The sequence below is a fragment of the Myxocyprinus asiaticus genome, chromosome 6 (assembly GCF_019703515.2).
Source record: "Myxocyprinus asiaticus isolate MX2 ecotype Aquarium Trade chromosome 6, UBuf_Myxa_2, whole genome shotgun sequence".
Classification (NCBI taxonomy): domain Eukaryota; kingdom Metazoa; phylum Chordata; class Actinopteri; order Cypriniformes; family Catostomidae; genus Myxocyprinus; species Myxocyprinus asiaticus.
Window position 1 is genome coordinate 32,917,160 of NC_059349.1, and position 20,086 is coordinate 32,937,245.

General features: G+C 38.3%; 1 protein-coding gene across 1 annotated transcript in view; it reads left to right on the plus strand.

The window, feature by feature from the left end:
- Positions 1-20,086, plus strand: part of LOC127441999 (tyrosine-protein kinase yes-like) — a 58,696-nt gene that overhangs the window by 1,723 nt on the left and 36,887 nt on the right. Inside the window, exon 2 of the mRNA XM_051699626.1 lies at positions 12,461-12,751. Within this exon, the coding sequence (XP_051555586.1) occupies positions 12,469-12,751 (283 nt within the window). The 5' untranslated portion in view covers positions 12,461-12,468. The remainder of the gene's footprint in view (positions 1-12,460; positions 12,752-20,086) is intronic.

The window sequence follows — 20,086 nt, forward strand, 5'->3', positions numbered from 1 at the left end:
TATATACTGGAAATACATTGATTAAAACTTCTGTCCCTCTGAGTCTAGGCTATACATCCCTTCTCCTCATGACCATCTTTTTCTGTCCTCTCTCACCCCTCACTCCAGCCTTTGACAGGCACAGCAGGTGGCTTTTGTGGTATGAATGGACTCGGAAGGAAGTTAGTCCCTCTACTTGCTTGGCTGTGATTGGCAGCAGCAACAAAATACCATGGTGATTAGGCCATTCCGCAGTGCTTCGAGCGTGACAGAGCAACTACAGTGTTACACTTTATGTTCAGCAGCCAGTCTTAGCCAAGCTCAGTATTTACAAACACAGCATTTTCACTGAAAACCCACCTTTAATAGTACTCAGGGGCACTAGTAAGATTTTTGTGCTATTTAGAATGTCGGGGCTGTCTGGCCTTATGAGATGTTTGACATTCTTCATATGCTATAAAGTAGGAACTTATCGGTTTAATTTAGGTGCTGCGATCCAGTCAGCCTTGTTTATGATGTATCCAGTGCTATGATGCGTTCGAGCTGCGCTGTACAATTGGGAAGCACATTTAGCGCTTAAAAAGCGCTTTTGAGATAAACCACTGAACGTCATAAGGGAGAACCCACACACTGGATCATCTTTTATTATCAAATAAGAGCAGTCTTCATTTTAGCTAACCAGTGCGAAGTGGCAAATATATCACACAATCATGCATTAAAAGACTCCGGGGTTCTGCTGGGCCTTCTACAGCAGAATTAAAACTTACTTGCAGATCTCTTGTAGAACAATCATTTTATATGTAATACGTTTGTTGGATTGCATTTAAGGAATGTGCAGCAGCCAGGTCTACAGATTATGAGAACACAGACTGTGATCAAGGCTCAACAATAAAGCTGGCCCAGAGTCAGTTTGGTGGAATTGACACTTGCCCAATGTGACCAGTGCTGCGTTGTATGTATATACTTCTTATATTCATTGATCTTGAAAAGAGGTTTAACACCTTGCATGATTTAAACTTGTCACCAAGCAATAATCATCTAGCTGTCTAACATAGATGAGATTTTGTTGAAATTGCAAGAATTACTTGGAATATTCTTGGAACCATTAATAAGAAGGGGCTGAAAATTACAAACCAATCAGTAATGTTTTACAATGTAGGTCATTATTTTCTAGTAGGGATGGGAATCGTTAGGAATTTAATGATTCCGATTCCTCTTAACGATTCCGGTTCCTTAACAGTTTCAGTAACGATTCCAGTAATTCTTTTAGTACCTTTTTTAAAAAGAATTATTTGTAAATGAGAAATGCAATTCTTTTGTATTTACTACCCTCTGCTATCTGTAACCAAATGATGAGATCCTTTCAGATTTCTACAGAGCAGATATAACAAATCAGAAATAAATGTAATACAGTTCAGTTTGTAGACTTTTAAAAGACATAATTACAATCCAGTAATAGATCCTAACTATATTTTAAATAAATCTAAACCAACAAGAAATGTAATGGCATAATTCATTAATTTATTATTTTATAAAATTCCACTTATTACAACAACTCTCAAGAATCTCTAATTATACATTGTCATACTCATATGATTAACTGCACTGCTTGATTTAAGTCTCACAGGTCAAAACAGTAACAGTTCCAGAGACAGTTTAGACTGTGTTTTGTAGCTAATGTTGTACTTCAGGCTTGTGAGATTTCAACAGTTCTTATTTAATTTTGAGTTTACTCAAAATTAACTTTCACATCAGTATAAGTTTACTTGTATACTGGACTATAAATGGAAGCACTGTATGTTTTGCGCTGTGGATTCAAAAGAACCAGCTCATTAGAATGATTCTTTCAGGAATCGAACGATACCTAAAGTAGGGCTGCTCGATTATGGCAAAAATCACAATCATAATTATTTTGGTCAATATTGAGATCACAATTACTTAACACGATTACTCATTGACTTTGGAAACATAATGCATTTTTTGAACTTAAAAAAAAAGTATTTTTAACAGTGGATTTCCTTGAACTGGAAATGTAAACTGCACTGGGCAGGGGATGAGGCTATTGTCAAATGCTAATTATTTTGTGTTACATATGGTAGTCAAATAAAGGAAAGCCTCCATTGCCATCATTTACAGCAGGGATGCTTACACTTCTATGGAATGAGATCTACTTTTTCATCATGTTATTGCAGCAAGATCTACCATGTACAATAAAGGCTATATATTATGACAATACCAAAATTTCAGTAGTCGGTAGTGGAATTTAATGATTCTCAATACCAGCTTCAATACCGCAACAAATAATAACACTAACTATCTAATATGTTAATTATGGAAGAATGGTTTCAAGTTCTTAAATAATTATTCAAGACTAGTAAACAGTTAGTAATAAAATAACAATAAAAAAAACAGCAGTGAATAGAAATAGATTAAAAATAATAGAACAAAAAATACAAATTAAGAAAATTCAGTGCTTTTTTAACAACTTTTAAAGTTTTTAACAGCAGTTTCAAGTATTCAAGTAAACATTCAGAATGAAATGCTACATAAAACTACTACTGGTCTTCACTGTATGATTATAATACATTAATACTTTTTAAAGCTACTAAAGTTATTCAGTCAAGAACAGTGATTGTTTTCTCGTTTTTTTGTTATAGTTGTTTGATTATAATGACACACTACAATAGACGGCAGCAGGTCCTCTTTTTTTTCTCCGCTGTTTACGTTAGACATCACTCTCTGTGTTTACATGAATACCTCACCAAGATGGGCTTTTTGGCTGACTTTTGAAATGTATTTGACCATTCTGGTGTGCATTAGTGCGAGCATTTTCGGAACACGCGCATGTTCAGCACACACACATACGCTGCCTGTCTATCAAACAGGGCGGAGCTGTTACTAGATCACAGGCGAATTATAAAATTACGTGCTCTGGATTACTTTCAACAGCAGAATAAGAATATGACCTTTCTAATAAGTGACAGGCCTAAGCTATCACAAATATAGCCAGTTATTTTTTAGTTATTGACATTTTAATCAGTCTGCGTGTCCAATCGGGCAAGTAAAATTGTCTTTCACTTGCCCCTTTAAAAATTAACTTGTCCCAGACAAGTGGACAAGCGTTAATGTCGAGCCCTGATTAAATATTGTATTCAGCATTCTCCGATAACAATTGTTTCTTCTGCAGTATAGCTCCTAAAGTAAATGTACATTGTTTTAAAAGAGTTTAGATATTATTTTGGAAAACAAGCCAAAAAAGACAACTCAACTTATTTTGTTCCAGTGCATAATGGGCTAAATCCATCTTTAACTCACAAAAAACAAACTTTCTCTTCTTAATAGAGCTGCGTATCGCTGATTTTCTTAATGATAAGATACACACAGTTAACGTGACATATTATGATTCACTACATTGCGAGCCATCACGTTATAATCTAGCTGCAGTAACCGTGCGCAAGTGACAAGCGTCCCCACGCCAGAGTGTGCATCAGCCAGGAGAAGATTCAGTCTCATCCCCGGTCACTTAACGCAAATCATTGACGCGGAGCTGACCGCACAGAGAAATGTCAGTTTCGGAGTTTATTATCATAACCCGCTTTCTTATTGTTTGAATTTTAATTAAGCATGCTTTAAAGATATAACGTCGGGGTGTTTCATTGCGAAGCAGAATGCAGCACAATAATCATTTTATCTCGATTATTTTGTTTTCATAATCGTTAGAAGTCAAAATCGTAATTGAAAATAAAATTTGATTAATCGGCCAGCCCTGTCCAGAAGCGCATATGTTGTGTGCTGTAGATTCAAAAGAGCTGGCTCGAGATCAGGAATCAAATACACTGGTAGAGCTGTGTGTTTTACTCTGTAAACTGAGTCAGTAGAGGGCAACAGAGATGTGCTGTTGGAAACACTGTCAGAGTATTTCAGGATGGTGTTCCAGCCGCGTCGGCAGAAAATTGCATGCAGGAGAACCGTTAATGGAACCGAAAGTAACGAAGATCATACGATTCCAGTATTTTTTAAAGAATGGAACCGGTTCTCGGTTCCCAACCCTATTTTCTAGCAAAGCTCATTTTTTTTTTAAATTAATTTATTTATTATTTTTTTTTTTTTGTGGAAAGAAAAATTATTTTTTGTGGTGCATGTACCATTGCAGATAGTGAAGTGAGTACACATTCAAACTAACGTGTATGGCTCTGTGGAATGGGGGATTTGTTGCCCTTAATCCATTTGATCTGACTAGTGCTGACATGGGGCCCTGTGTTTCATGTCATGTGGCATTCTGCTGCAAACATGCCTGACCATCACTTACCATCATCACTATACAGCCGACATGATCAAGTACCCATGGCCATCTCTTCTTCTCACTCTCTGCAGTTAAACTCTCATTAGAGCAGTGGGGCTGACACTTCTAACCGAGCACTTTCAAAGCCTCTCATCAGCACTGAAGGGATAATGAGACATCTCAAATCTCATAATTAGGGTGTTCATATCGAGCACCTCAGAGTATTTGATTAGAATGTGGGTCAAATGATCAGTGTGTAATATGATTTACCCAGGGTGAAGTGGAAGCGTCATTATTTCTGATATAGCGAGAAAAGCACAGATGACATCAGTAGTTCCAAGGATAGATAACTTCTTTTTCATTTTGAAACTGCTTATGTACTTTACATGCTGTCAGGAATTCGATGACCTCAGTTAGGTACTCTTGGATTAAAAATGGAGTGAATCACAGAAAGCTTCAGGGAGCTTGTGTAATCCAACCTCATTGGATTCAGTGTGATTCCGATTCCTGGTAACCTGGAATGTATTATTATTTTCTGTGGTAGTCTATCGATTGGATTGTATATTTTCAGCAGCTATTTTTATTGCTGTAATCATAATTAATTGAATTATTTGATATCCCTGTAATATATCTTGGGCCCTTGTGCAGTTGCTCAGCTGTTCTGTTCATAGACTGCAGTCAAAACCTCATGTGACCAACCTGCTTATCAGTTTGGCTTGATTTACACTGCCTAACAGATGTGTGACCTACAACAATTGAGCATGCCCAATGAGATTTATGACCCTTTGCCTGACCTCATTGACTGTAAAGGTCTTTGTAATGGATAACTATAAAGGGTACACACCCTGAAGCCCTGCTTCTCTAGCCTTCTCTAGTAACAGGCCCAGACAACAAAGGTAATACCATAATTGATGTCAATGAGCTTCAGTAGTTTAAAACAGTACTTTTGGCCTTTATTTTGCTCCCCAAAACTGCATGAATTGCTTCATGCTCATTTTTAATGGTTTTTTGCCTTTAAATTATCCTCATAATTGCACCTTTTCCTCTTATAATTCCATAGTTCCAGAATAGTTATTAGCAATAAGACATATAGTCAAATGGTATGGATTGGGTTTAGGTCTTCAGTTGCAGAACCCTTCAAAATTATTGTTTGGCAGTACTTACAGTTGACCCATGATGTTTGAGAACATATGTTGAGGGGAAGGGAGTTTTACACACTTTGAAGGGCAACTTTATCACCCATTTGTTCAGTCTTTTTTGGGGTATCCCAAAATAAACCCAGGATTTACCCCTTTGTGTTTTTCTTTGTGCAGAACTTGAAGGATCAGATTTAGACCAGCTAAGTAGACATGCTTTGTGTTTGTGTTGCCATCAAGATATTCCTGTGTTTTTAAAATTATTTTATGATGTCATCATGCATCAAAACCGGCATTGATTGGGCACTTTGGCATTCTTATGACCTCACACGGTTTACACTTAACACTTATAATAGCTCTGCAAGTAAACCTTATGTGGGAACATCGAGGTCCAATTAAGTGCCAGCAAAATCACCTTGCTGTCCTCTTGGAGATTAGACAGTGGAACTAGAAGGATTACATACTTTCAGGACTCAGATCAGGAGATTTAAAACGAGGAGCCCCTTACACTGGGGCATTAGACAGACTATGTAGCCCAAGACAGACCACTGGCATTAAAATAAATGGGAGAAATTGAAACGTCCAACGGATGCAGAAAAGGAAGTCCCGCCCTGCAGGCAAAAGAGACACTTATATTTTAGATACAGACATCGCTTGTCAGTCAACTTGAGATTGAGAACAGGCATGCGCATTAGCTGAACTAGCCTGAACAATTGTGTTTTTTAGCATGATCTAAGCTAAAGCACAATATATGATACCATTGTTGTCATGTTTTACTGGCGATTTTAAAAATGTTCTTTAATTGTTATCTTGACAAACTGCTTTAAAGATTTCGGCCTTTCCCTATTCAAGTAGACAGGAGCTGTACATTTATGCCACTTGTTTACATAGAAATAGCTGCCCAGCCTGCCCGGGAGCATTCCAAAGATGACCGCCAAATACACTGACTTGCCTTGAATGGGACTTTGCCTCAGATCCATTTATTCTGGTCTTATGTTTAGGCAAACCACACAGTGAATAATCACTAAGCAGCTCTTAAAGCTCATAATGAGCCTAAGCTTCTATCCTGTGGTAGTGTTGGGGAATATAAGATTAGAGGTAGACCATTATATCGGTTTTACCAATTAATTAGTGCTGAATGTTGCTTTTTGGAACAACCGGTTATCTGCAGAAAATCTATGGCGAATTTTGGCAAGGTTTTATTTTATTTTATTTTATTTATTACTTTGTGTTCCTCTGTGGCCGGCACTTGAGGATGCAGTTAAAACACCTTGGTTCTACAGTATTACAGCAGCATCTAGAGCTAAAATAACAAACCTCTAGTTAAATAACTATCACTAACAGACAATATTCGTCCATATTTTTATCCTCCCTTCAATGCAAATTTGGTTATTTTAATTTGACATATCAAGTGTTCTTAATTGAAGCAAGGGCGTGAAAAGAAAAATGTGACTATATGGTAACGTACCCTGTCAGCACATACATTTAGTCTCCAACTATATATATTGTGAATAATAATAATAAATAACCTCATATTGTGAAATATGTATATACAAATTGTTAAATTGGTGAAGCTAAATTTGGTAAATGGTTTAATATAGAGCATCGCAACAGAACCAAGTCTCTATCATTTCAAATTAAGAGTCCTGAAATAAGTGAGTGTATTTTGGGCTTGTTCATAGTCCTGCATTATTTTCCAAATCCTAATTTTTTTCTAGTTAATATTGGGATTTTAATTTCACCGTAAACTGCATCTGGGATTTTATTTAATGTGGACTCTCGTAGATGTCTGTGCCCATTATTATTATTTTTTACATTCTGTAAATCGATTTTAAAAACTATGAGCCGATTAATCGGTTATTAGCCTTTTTCACCACCTTAGATATTAGTATCAGCAAAATCCACTGTTAGTCAACCTCTAGTAAGATGGTCTTTAGCTTTCTCTTTAATACGAATATTGGCCTTACACAGATTGTCAGGTTGGTTTTAGGGCCTTGTTTTTTTATGCTTTTGTCTGTATAACCCAGCTTGCTCCATTTAACCTTAGTGACCGCTTTAAGACAAACCATTTGTATAAATAGAATATTGTACTTGTTTGTGTTTGGCTATACAGTGCAGAGTTCATTTGAGCATGGAGAATGAAGCCCATCCGTCCATGTCACTGATGTGTGTACACACATATAATGCTCTTTCAACCCTCTATAGGGACAGACCTTCCATTGTATGCCAACAATCCTCACATCTGCGAATGACATGCTGTCTCTGCCTCTCATCACCCTCCTCCTCTGCCATATGCATATTTCTGCCATATTTCACCCTTTTGCATATATACCCTTCCCAATCTCCCTGTCACTCATGCAGCTTTTCACATAGAGGGCTGTTTGCATTAATAGAAAGCCCACCATACCACATTCAGGTACAGGGTGGTATGGTGTTCTTTGCTAGTATGGTCTTCTCTGATAGGACACAGAGGGAGAGGCGAGTCATTGACAAGGTTTGGAGCTCATCCTCATGTCTCTCAGCCTCCTCTATCAGCTCTGTTTGCTTGTCACACACTGAGCAGCAAGTGGCTCTCTTACAAAGCTCAGATTGTGCTCAGAGGCCACATGCTCTGTGCAGTTTTTAGTCTGGGTTCAACAGCATTGTAGAGTGGTGCAATGTGGTGCGATAAAACTTAATCCCTTCCATCATAATCATCTAAGTTGTATACACTGCAAGCATGTGACATCACTACTGCAATCATAATGGGAGTGATCTAGTTTTGGCACATCATGACTCATGCCACTCGCTCTTAGTGTAGATATGATGTCATCAACATTGATTCTAGCAGAGGTCAATGTTCTCTGAATTGAATGAAGCTCAAGGTATAAATGTAAATCTTCCCCTCATTGAAAGGTTGCCACAGTCTCCTCAGGCACAGCCTTTGAAAGTATTATATGGAATTATGGCTATTGGAAGCAGATGGTGCAGTACCAAGTTTTATACGAGTCCATCAGAGGTCAGGTTACTCCCTGCCAGCGACTTCTCTGAGCAGGGATTGACCAAAGCCTGTGCTGGCTTGTTTATAAGGAAAACGTGTAGCACACATCATAGGCTTAACCTGTCCTGAGGAGATGACACCTTTCTGCTTCCTCCCATGTCTCCTCCCTCGTCACCAGTCAGAGGTGTGGAAACAGCACGTGTCAGGATTGTTCTTCTCACTTTAAGCTTAAAAAAATCTTCCGTTCATTCTTTTGCTTTTTTTTTTACTTTTCCCTCTTCATTTTGGATGACACAACCTCATCATCGCAAACTTTTTTCTTTCCACTCTTTCTGCTCTTCATGCTTGTTATTTACTTTTCTTAGTTTTTACACTTAAATGGTCATGAAGAATCTCAAAAAAATGTTTTTTTGAGATGTTAACAGATATGTACAGGTTGCACATCATTGAAATCAATGATGTTTATTGGTAAGGGGAAAGTGGTTATTTTTTCTTTTTATTGAGCCATTTCGTTCTTCAGGTTTAAAAACAAAAGTTGAAGAAATGTCTCAAAATATGAGGTATATGTGTAAATTCTGAGTTGTGGTTGGTAGTAGAGTACACTAATTCGTCATTCGATTCTGAGCATTTCTCCATATGATTCATGAGAAGGAATGTTTCCATCCAAACACAGCACTGCCTCATGCATGAGCTGGCATTACAGCAGAGAATTCGAACTCATTCAGGTGCAAGACTTCAGCAGCACTTGCGAAACAGAAATGAGAGGAGCTTTTACACAAAACTCCATAGTGAGATCGAAATCACTCAACAGAATGGACCGCAGTGCGTAACTGCACAGAAGCAAGCATGTTTGGGCGGCCGCAGATCTGCTTCTCTAGCGCTCCAAACATGAAGCAGCTGTTTATGAGGGGGCTGTTCTGTTTAGACGGCACGCTTATCCATTGCGGCTTCTCCGTGCGTTTGATCATGGACAGAATAACACAATGTCTTGTTCAAAAACAGAAGACAATGATGAAAACGGAAAACACTCTTTTTTTGTATCCTTCACATCATGCGAAAGTTTCCGGGATCTAGGCTTGCATGGTTTACCTGCGTTACGTCATGACAGTGGAGTTGAAATACTGTTGTCTGTGTTTGTTTCTCTTCTGTATTTGAGCGCATGGCTCTGTTGTGTTTTCTGTCTGCCATGCGTTCTGCTCGGGTTTGGGCTTTAACCAGGAATGCCTCATTGATCTTTCTCAAAAGGTTGAATAAAACATCCAAATCTTTTTGCAGATTTGCAAACTGTTCTATTGTCTGCACTTTTCACATGATTGATATACAAACATTCTTAAAGCAAGATATATTTACTTGACAAGTAAAATAGCAGAAGATATTAAGTCTTGTTTTCTGAGAAATCTAACCAAATTTAGTGAGATTTATGCTTTAAATAACTCAATAAATAAACTATTTGCCAATGGGGTAAGAGAAATAAACTTAATTCAAAGGGAAAACCAGTTTTATTTTTCTTACCCCATTGGCAGATATTTTTTCTTGTTTTAAGCATAAATTTCACAACATGTTATCAGATTTCTCTGAAAACAAGACTTAAATATCTTTTCATTTTGCTTAAGTAAATATATCTTATTTTAAGAATGTTTAGATATTTTTACTGAAAAACGAGACAAAAATACTAATTAAGAAAATAATTTATAGCAGTGTAGCTCTCAACCCCCTTCCGTCTTTTTTCAGTCTGAGGTGTGAACGATTAGTGCTGAATTGGGGGGTTTCATGACACTTTAAAGCCCCCATGAAATTGTTTGATGAGTGGTGTCTTCCTGTGTTAACGTATTTCATGCTGAAAGAGGAAGTTTGGACATACTGAGGCATTGTCCCATTTTTTTTTTTTTTTTTTAGTTACATCACAGCCATGAACCATGATTTGATACTTGCGAGTCAGCGGTTGTTGGTACTGGGTGAGTGACATTATTCTAGAGAGCATCTGAATGGACAAAAATCTTTAGTGCAGGATGAATTATCAATTTTTTTGGTCTGTTTTCCTGGAACAGAGCGAGACTGTACATTTTAAATACATATATCTGCTAAAAGGGATTTTTTTTTTTTTTTACGTTTAGGAGTACTCTAAAATATAGATGACTTCAAACGTAATAGACATGACTTCAGTAAGTATGGGAATCATTAGTAATTTAACAATTCTGATTCCTGATTGCGGTTCCTTAATGGTTCCATTCTTTTAGTACTTTTCAGGGAGAAATATTTGGAAATAAGAAATGCAATTCTTATTATGTTTCCTGTCCTCAGTAGCCTGTTACTAAGTAATGAAATCAATTAATATTTTAACAACAGATTCTTGCAAAAGGTGTGTTTACACAGTATTTTAAGATATTTTATTAATTCATTATTTTTTTTTAAATAAAATACAATTACAAAAAAAAAAACTCAACGGATCCCTAACTACACCTTCATTTCAACAACCATCCAATAATTACTCTAAGTATCACAAGCCTTAAATACACAAAACACGGTAACAACTGTTGGTTCATTTCAAGTGATACATGATGAAATTATTGAATTGCGGTTCAGTAAGTTTATTATTCACTAAAAAGTAACCCGTGTAAGAGTTATTCGGTCATGCATGTTTAGGAACTGTTGATAGAACCGGCAGCCATGAAAATGTTTTGTTAATATATATATTTATTTTTTTATTTTTTATTTTTATGGAACTGGTTCTTAGTTAACAACCCTAGTCTTCAATTCTTGAGTTCTTGTTTGATCTTCTCTACCCCTCTCGAACACTAAGAAGAGCTCACTCTATATCTGGTTGTCTGTCATCATCTGTTTCTGTCATATACAAAAATGAAATTTATCGGTGTACTCTGTGTGGTGGCCCTGCTGTGCCTTGGAACTATCTTCTCAGGGCCACCTGTTTCTTCAAGGCCTTGCCCACATTCCTCATTCCCCTGCACGTGTGCCTGCGCCATGCAGAGAGCGGCTCAGACAAAGAGGCCTGGCAGAAACACAAGTTGGGATGGGTTGTCTGGAGATTATACTGTCATCTCTCTCAAACTCTTCCTCCAAGGGCAAAGCCCTCCTATCATATTGACCAAACAGAGCAGTCAACATGTCCAGAACTCCTTGTTTACTGTAAAGGGGTGTGTTCTTGTGGGTTGTTGGAGGCATGGATCAGTGACCTAGTGAGTTTGGCAGTGTTGCTTGAACAAAGCCTGTGTGATTAACTCTGAGATGTTTTGGTGGCTGTGCATTTCTATGGAATGACGGCTAATCTGTTGAAAGCGGTTTTGATTTGGCAAGTAAGAGAAAGCAGATGCCTGTACAGTTTTGTGGTCTAATTTGAGCTTTTCCCCAGAATAATTCCATGTTTGTCCTCTGTTTATGCCCATTCTCATCCTACTTGCTAAACCTTTCACCATGTTTATTAAAATGTAAAAACAAGCAGTCATCTGTGAACTTTTTCCTTTCAAATCATATTTTGAGCATCCACCTCAATGATGAAGTTTTCCGTGCTGAAAAGTCAGCTTATCTGCCTTTTGATGTTTCAAGTGTGCAACAAACAGACCAAGATTGTAGCCAACTCGCAGCAACTTTTGGTTAGCTATGTGCACAACTGCACGAGTATGTGTGAGAATAGAATTTTGTGATTGTAGCTACAGCTTAATCATGTTCTTACATGAACATGCAAGCCACTGTAATCAAGCTTATCTCCTAGCATTCATGAACACAACGGATGTAAAGATTAGGTTTGGGATTCATAACTAGAATCATTAAATTCCCATTCCTAGTCAAAATTTACACTGAAACATTACTTAAACGTTAAGACATTTGTAAACTTAAAAGATTAGTTCTTTCTGTCAGAAAAACAACTGTTTGTTTTTTCAGAGGATCAACTTGTGACCATATATTTGTCATATTCCTGAGATTGCTGGCAATCTCAACTCTTGGATGTGATGTGTTTTACCACAACCTCTAGCAAAGTTTATTTTTACTGCTGCTGTTACAGTCGCTTCTTTTGCAAAAATGTAAACCGTCATGACTGCTAATAAATGTTAACTCCTCTCTCGACAGGCTTGACTATGGGCTGTGTCAAGAGTAAAGAGGACAAGGGTCCTACACAGAAGTACCGACCAGATCCCACCAATCCCACCCCTGGGTCACACTTGGGTCTCTACGGACCAGAACCCACTCAGATCGGCCAGTCTCCTTCCGTAAAGGGCCCCACAAACAACTTCAACAGCCGCACGTCTGGGCTCACCCCATTTGGTGGCTCCTCCTCTGTCATCACACCATTCGGTGGGGCCGCCTCCTCTTCCTTCTCCACTGTTGCCGTGAGCAACCCCTTCCCCGGTGCCGTCACAGGTGAGTGGATAAAAAAAACGATAAGAGCACTGCCTGTATCTCTGTGAAGTAGTTTTGTTCGAGGAAACAAGAATTCCTAAGAAACTATATCAGATCTTTGATACCATGGCTTGCCTCATGGATCACAGGGTTTGTCATTCTCCATTCCAGGGTTTGTGAGCCCTAGAGCCCTAAACAAAATTTGTGACTGGAAAGAAGCTCTTTATTGCTTTACTACATCTACTGTATTTTCCCCTATAAATCAACCTCTTATTCACTTGTCAAATCAAATATCATCTACCCTGACTGCGGTCCTAGCTCATTCAAAAGCTCAGGGACTTTGGGTCACCATAAGGAGAAATGTTGTTTTTGATGTTTGGTTGCTTGCAGATGGTAAGCACTTTTATGGAATAATAATGAATAATAAATCTCTTTGACTCAAAGGGGCTGGTTATAAATGTGATGTGTGTCTACACCAGAAAAGAGAAATAATTAGATCTTTGTCTGTGCTTTGTAAATGGAGTAGTTGTTATCAGTTGGTTTCTAAATAGTGTAATTATTGCACCGTGTCCTATCACATGACAAGTGCTGCTCACAGATCTTCTTTTATAGGCCGCTTTAATATAATAGCCCTCGGTTGAACGCTCAGTCCAGTGTGGCCTGATGGAAATCATCTCCAGGGAGAATCTGGAGAGTTTATATCAATGTCAGTCAAGTACTTGTCAATGTCAGTGAGTGGGCAGAGTACATTACTCTGCATACTAGGGCTGGGAACCTAGTACTAAATTTAAACATTATGGTCTAAAGGCGCTCTGGAACCACGATAACTTATGTGGCGCCTCATGTTTACTCACATGCGGGGAAAAGAGGAAACGTATTCAAGAACAGCACAGAAAGATTAGATATGGTGTAATCAGCACTGTTATTTTGTTGCGCTGCTCACTAGAGACGATGAGAGGGCGCAACCGCCACCGTGATGTCTTATAGTCCAGATGGAATCAATCCCGGAAAGCGGTGACTGGCATAGTGGGGACATTAGCAACTTCATACAGTCTGAGGCTGCGTTTCCACTGACACGGAAGAAATCCGCTCAAAGCCACTCCCAACGCTAGGGAACAGCTTGCCCCACACTGCTGTCAATTCTACAATCCACCTCGCAAGCGTGGCACTCCGCTTCCATAGGAAGGAATTGATCGCACACCTTCGCTCACCACATACAAGTGGAAACGTACGATAAGAAAGCTGAAGTGCTTGCGTTTTTAGCAACATGCACCTGATCGTCTAGGCTAAAAATCGAAAACTACTCAATAGCTAATCATCGATATCTTGGAGTTTATCACGATAAATATCAAGATTGTTTTATTGCCCAGCCCTAGTAGAAAATAGATACATATTTGGTTTGCTCATGTGGGTGGGCATGAAACACACCTTTCCACTGATTGGTTCATCATCAGTTCCTCAATGCAGTGCAACAGAATGATTATCCACTGCTGCTCAACTTTTAATGCAACTACATATTATCTCTCTCTCATTAAGCAACTGGACTAAGGAATGTCTGTGACACAAACCGTACTAGTCAGGGAAGGGTCTATAGACAGGGCTTCGTGCCAACATTCTTCTGCGTAGGCATGGGTTCTGCAACTCGTGTGCCAAAGAAATATTAGTTGGCTGTTTTAGAAATAGCCTATCGATGTCCCTTGCATCTGCACACAAAATTTCTTAGCCTACATCTCAGACACAGCCTGTTTTATTTAGCTGACGGCTATCAAAATCTCTATCAAAAGGTGTGGCGAAGCTGCTTACAACGCAATCCATTGACGTTGTAGTGAAGCACAGACCAGTATGTGGATTGCATTGGCTTTTAAAAGTGTTTATAAAAAGATTGCAGATACATTGTCCAGGTTATTACATAACTCAGATGTTTGAAGCGCTGATTGCTGTGTAGGTAGGCATTACGAATAATGTAGTAGGGTGACCAGTCCCGAATTGGAATTTTTTTTTTTTGTCTCATTTCACTTATTTGTCCATTTTTTTTTGTCCAAGTAGAACGTTAGTATCACTAAAATAGTACTCTTTGGCGCGTTTCCCAAAAAGCATCAAAGTAGTAAAGATTTTGTAAATTAAAGAGGGATTTTAACTGCTCTAAAGTCATAAGTACAACTTAAATGTATCTTTCTCGCATTTTTACAGTTTATCAGAGAATAAGGAACGTGTAATAACTTGTATTGATATATTTGGATCATTGGAAAGCCATAGCCAGAAACAAGACTTTGGGTGTGCCAAGGGAAAACTATGTTCAAGGACTGAAGTACAAAATAGTAAACAATTTTTGTAACTTTAACAACAATTGGCATTCACAAATGTAAAAAATGTTAGCGCTAAATTTCTTTTCCATTTAGCTCCGTGTTACATTATAATGAATTTATTAGCCTAAACAAATTGACACTTTTATCAATGGAGTTGGTAGGCCTGTTAATGTATCCAAATATTAGGCTTAATATTTAGTCATAAAATGTGATTAAATTATTTTAGAATGTTACCTAATTATTTTCCAAAATCCAGAAGGCAAAGGCACAGGTAAATGAAGGGACAGTTTGCACTAACTGACAAAAAGTACTACCCCAGGTTTTACTAATTCAAAAACGTAATTTGGGAAAAGAAAGAAATGTGTGGTGTATTTTATGAAATAGAAAAATGACAATACCATGTGCATTGAGTTTCCAGCAAAAAAAAAAAAAAAAACTTTTGGCAACATTAGAGACCCTTATTATGATTCACATTGCATGCGTTCACATACATATATTTCTATCATTAATCTCTATAAAGTTGAGCATCAATCTGAAACCCCATCTTACCAAAGTCATCATTATTTATTTAATTGCTGTGATTGTCATTAACATTCGGCATCTTGACAAGGTTACATATAATTTCCATGTGTGTCAGTATTTCTACATTATTGTCATGTTGAGAAGACAAACTCCTGGACATATTAGCCAAGGTTTCAGCATTGGACCGAACAGCTCCCGTAATGAAGCATTTAAGTTCTACTTTATAACAAGCAATCTAAGTGCTGTTTTGGGAAACAGGCATACTCCTATGTAAAATAACAAGCGGCTTTAATTAAGATGATCATAAAAGTTTAAGCTGCAGCTTATATATAAAAAAAAAGATAAAAAAAAAAAAAATGTATGTCTGTCAATTACATTTCTGATTTTAAAAATCCTCGACTGTGTAGAAGTCCTTGGTTTTTTGGAATTATACTTCAGCACCGGACATTAATACGCAGATATTGACATAGTTCAGGAAACGCAAATAAATAAATAAACAAGGCTCAGTTTTCACAATGGTACAATATTAAATAAAAAAAAAAATATGTTCCAGCAAATCATATTATTGGAATAATTGCATCTGATATATTAATTTAATAAACTGTGGTCACCCTACTTTATTATGCCTATGTCTGCCTACATGGCAATCAGTGATTCAGGGCTGGTTCTAGACATTGAGTTGCCCTAGGCAATTTCTTTTGGAGGCACCCCGAAACTTATTTTTATTATTTAATGTGGCATGACATCAACAAAGTGATAGCTCATTCAAATAACTGCTTTAACCATCTGTTTAAAGCAGTACTCTTAACTGTTTTTTGTTGTTGTTGTTGTTAGCAAGCTTTGACAAATCTAATCAAAAGTCAAGTAGTTTTCGACTAGAGTTCTTCCACAGAGGTGTTCATTATTGTAGCCTCTAAACAACATTTTGTTGTCTGATAAAGTGATAAAAACCTGTGCACCTCATAAGAGCTGCCAGCCCATCTGAATGGATTTTCTGACAGCTCTTGCAATTTATGCTGCAATTCACATCATGCTTGCTGTGAATGGTCTGTGGCCATTTCATGCTGTCTGAGACTGAGACTAACACTTTGTATTGACCAAATTAAATTCACCTTCAAACATTCTTGACTTAATTGTTTAGTGTTTTACAGAAACTAAAATAGAGTGCAAAATAATCAATCCTATATCCATACTACATTTTGAAATAATAATAATGACATATTTGCATTACTATTAATATTCATGTTCAGATAAATTCTAGCCATTTCTGAAACTCCAACACACCAAAGAATATGAATTTTCCTATTTCCTGCTTTGTATTAAACACTACAAGAATGAATACAACCATTTTAATAAATATTTTTATTAACATTAATTATAAATTATATTCATTATAATGTTATTATATTAATTATACATTATCTGTCGACTACTAATATGAAAAGTCTTTTAGAGGAACACTTGGCATGGTTTTTCTACAAAAAAAACATGTAGAATTCAGTGTTACTGTGTCAAAGTTCAACATCTTTAAGCTTGTTCTTTTCAAGTCTCACATCTAGATAAAGGACTCGCATGCATGACTTGATGGGCAAACAGAATAATATTTTGATTTTATTTGATCGCCTCTCAATTTCTCCTGCTCTTGTTTTTACGTACAGTTCATTAAATTATGGATTGCGTCTCTTGAGTGCAGCTACGTGATACAGTGCAGAGGGAGCATTACCCCCACCCAGAAGCCGTGTCCGAGATTTTGCGATGGCAAAATAGACATCAGACGCATTTTGCACGTTTTTTTGTTGCAACGCTGTCAATATGCTACATTTGTGGATTTTCCTAGATAGACAAAGCTTATCGCTCACATGTGAATGGATTCAAATTTCTAATCGCAAGTTTTTAATTGCAGATGTGAGCGCACTGCACAGCTCTGGGCCTTGTTTTACAAAAGCATTGTAAGACTAGATCGTAGAGTACATCTTACGATTCATCTTAGTTTTGCTTATTTTCAAAGCCATCGTAACTTTAGTAGCTACTTGAAAATGCTCGTAGATTTACAAGTGCTCTGGAGTAATCCTACAGAACTAAGAGCATCTTAATAGACAAGGGCTGGGTTTCCCGATAACGTTGCAACTTAAGTTTTAAAAATCATCTTAACTGATGTTGCTCGTTATTTTACGATAGAGTAATGCCTTTCCCAAACCAGCTTGTAGATTGCTCGTTACAAAGTAGAATTTAAGTGCTTCATTACGGGAGCGGTCCAGTCCAAAGGTGCTGATCAGTTTAGCCAGTATGTCCATGAGTTTATCTTCTCAAAATGAAAATATGTTGGAAATACTGACAAACATGCAGTTGTTTGTGACCTTGTCGAGGTGCAAAAATGTATTACCTAACTATTACAGGATTTAATTAAAGAAATTAGGCATCATTATCCAATTTGTTACTGCCTTGTAAAAAGACTATAGGTGAGCCAGTTTGAACTCTTGGGTGCAGTTCCGATCAACATAGCAGTCGTGACAGTGATGAGACAGTACCAATTTACAATAACATCAAATTAACACAGCACAATTTAAACATCTGATATACACATAATTACACTCAACAATATACAAATAATAACATACACTGTACAGTATACAATTCGCACTATATACACATTATTCAATAAAAAAAAATAAAAAAATATATAAAAAAGTATATATAGAATGTACTGTATTGACATTCAGGCTGTCGGTTGATAGTCAGTTGTTAAGAGAGAATATAATATAATAATAAAATAATTTATGACAGTCCGGTGTGAGATATAAGAGTAAGGGTAATAAAGTGCAGTGCTGATGTATTTGATCGTGGGAGATCAAGAGTTCAGAAGTCTGATTGCTTGGGGGAAGAAGCTATCATGGAGTCGGCTGGTTCAGGTCCTGAAGCTGCGATACCGCCTACCTGATGGTAGCAGTGAGTTCATGGCTCGGGTGGCTGGAGTCTCTGATGATCCTCCGAGCTTTTATCACACACCGCCTGGTATATATTTCCTGGAGGGAGGGAAGCTCACCTCCGATGATGTGTCTGGCAGTTCGCACCACCCTTTACAATGCTTTGCTTTTGTGGGTGGTGCTATTGCCGTACCAGGCGGAGATGCAGCCAGTCAGGATGCTCTCTACAGCGCAGGTGTAGAACCGTGTGAGGATGTGGCGGTTCATTCCAAACTTCATCAGCCGTCTCAAGAAGAAGAGGCGCTGATGAGCCTTCTTCACAACGACTTCAGTGTGGATGGACCATGTGAGTTCCTCAGTGATGTGGACACCCAGAACTCTCTCCACTGGTGCTCCATTGGTGGTGATGGGACTGTGTTCTCTGTCTTTTCTTCTGAAGTCCACCACAAGCTCCTTTGTCTTACTGATGTTGAGGGAGAGGTTGTGCTCCTGACACCAGTGTGTCAGAGTGTGCACCTTCTCTCTGTAGGCTGTTTCATCATTGTCAGTGATCAGACCTACCACCGTTGTGTCATCAGCAAACTTAATGATGGCATTGGAGCTATGTGTTGCCACACAGTCATGTGTGTAAAAGGAATACAGTAGTGGGCTGAGAACACAGCCCTGCGGTGCTCCAGTGTTGAGGGTCAGTGATGAGGAGATGTTGCTGCCTATTCTAACCAACTGGCGTCTGCTTGACAGGAAGTCCAGGATCCAGCTGCACAGCGAGCTGTTTAAGCCCAGAGCCCGGAGTTTCTCATCTAGCTTGGAGGGCACTATGGTGTTAAATGCTGAGCTGTAGTCTACAAACAGCATTCTCACATAAGTGTTCTTTTTTTCCAGGTGGGAGAGAGCAGTGTGTATTGTAGATGCAATGGCATCATCAGTGGAGCGGTTGTTGTGGTAAGCAAACTGCAGCGGGTCAAGAGAGAGAGGCAGCACAGAGCAGATGTAACCTCTGATTAGTCTCTCAAAGCATTTGCTGATGATGGGGGTCAGAGCAACAGGACGCCAGTCATTTAAGCAAGTTATTTTTGATTGTTTTGGAACAGGCACAATGGTGGATGTTTTAAAGCATGTGGGGACTACAGACAAAGAGAGGGAAAGGTTGAAAATGTCCATAAAAACACCAGCCAGCTGGTTCGCGCACGCTCTGATGACGCGGCCCGGAATGCCGTCTGGGCCCGCGGCTTTGCGGATATTCACCCGTCGGAAGGATCGGGTTACATCCGCTACAGAGACGGAGAGTGAACTAACCTCTGTAGCTTCAGCCGCGAGAGCTCTCTCCGCGAGGGCGGTGTTATTTCCCTCAAAACGAGCATAAAAAGTATTTAGCTCATTCAGGAGAGAGGCAGCGGTGTTCATGGCGGAGTGTTTATTCCTTTTAAAGTCCGTGATGATGTTAATTCCCTGCCACATGCTTCTAGAGTTAGTGGTGTTAAACTGTCCTTCAGTCTTGTTCCTGTACTGGCGTTTTGCGGTTCTGATAGTTTTTCGGAGGGCATGACTGGCTTGTTTATGCTCCTCCGCGTTCCCGGAATTAAAAGCGGAGGTCCGCACATTAA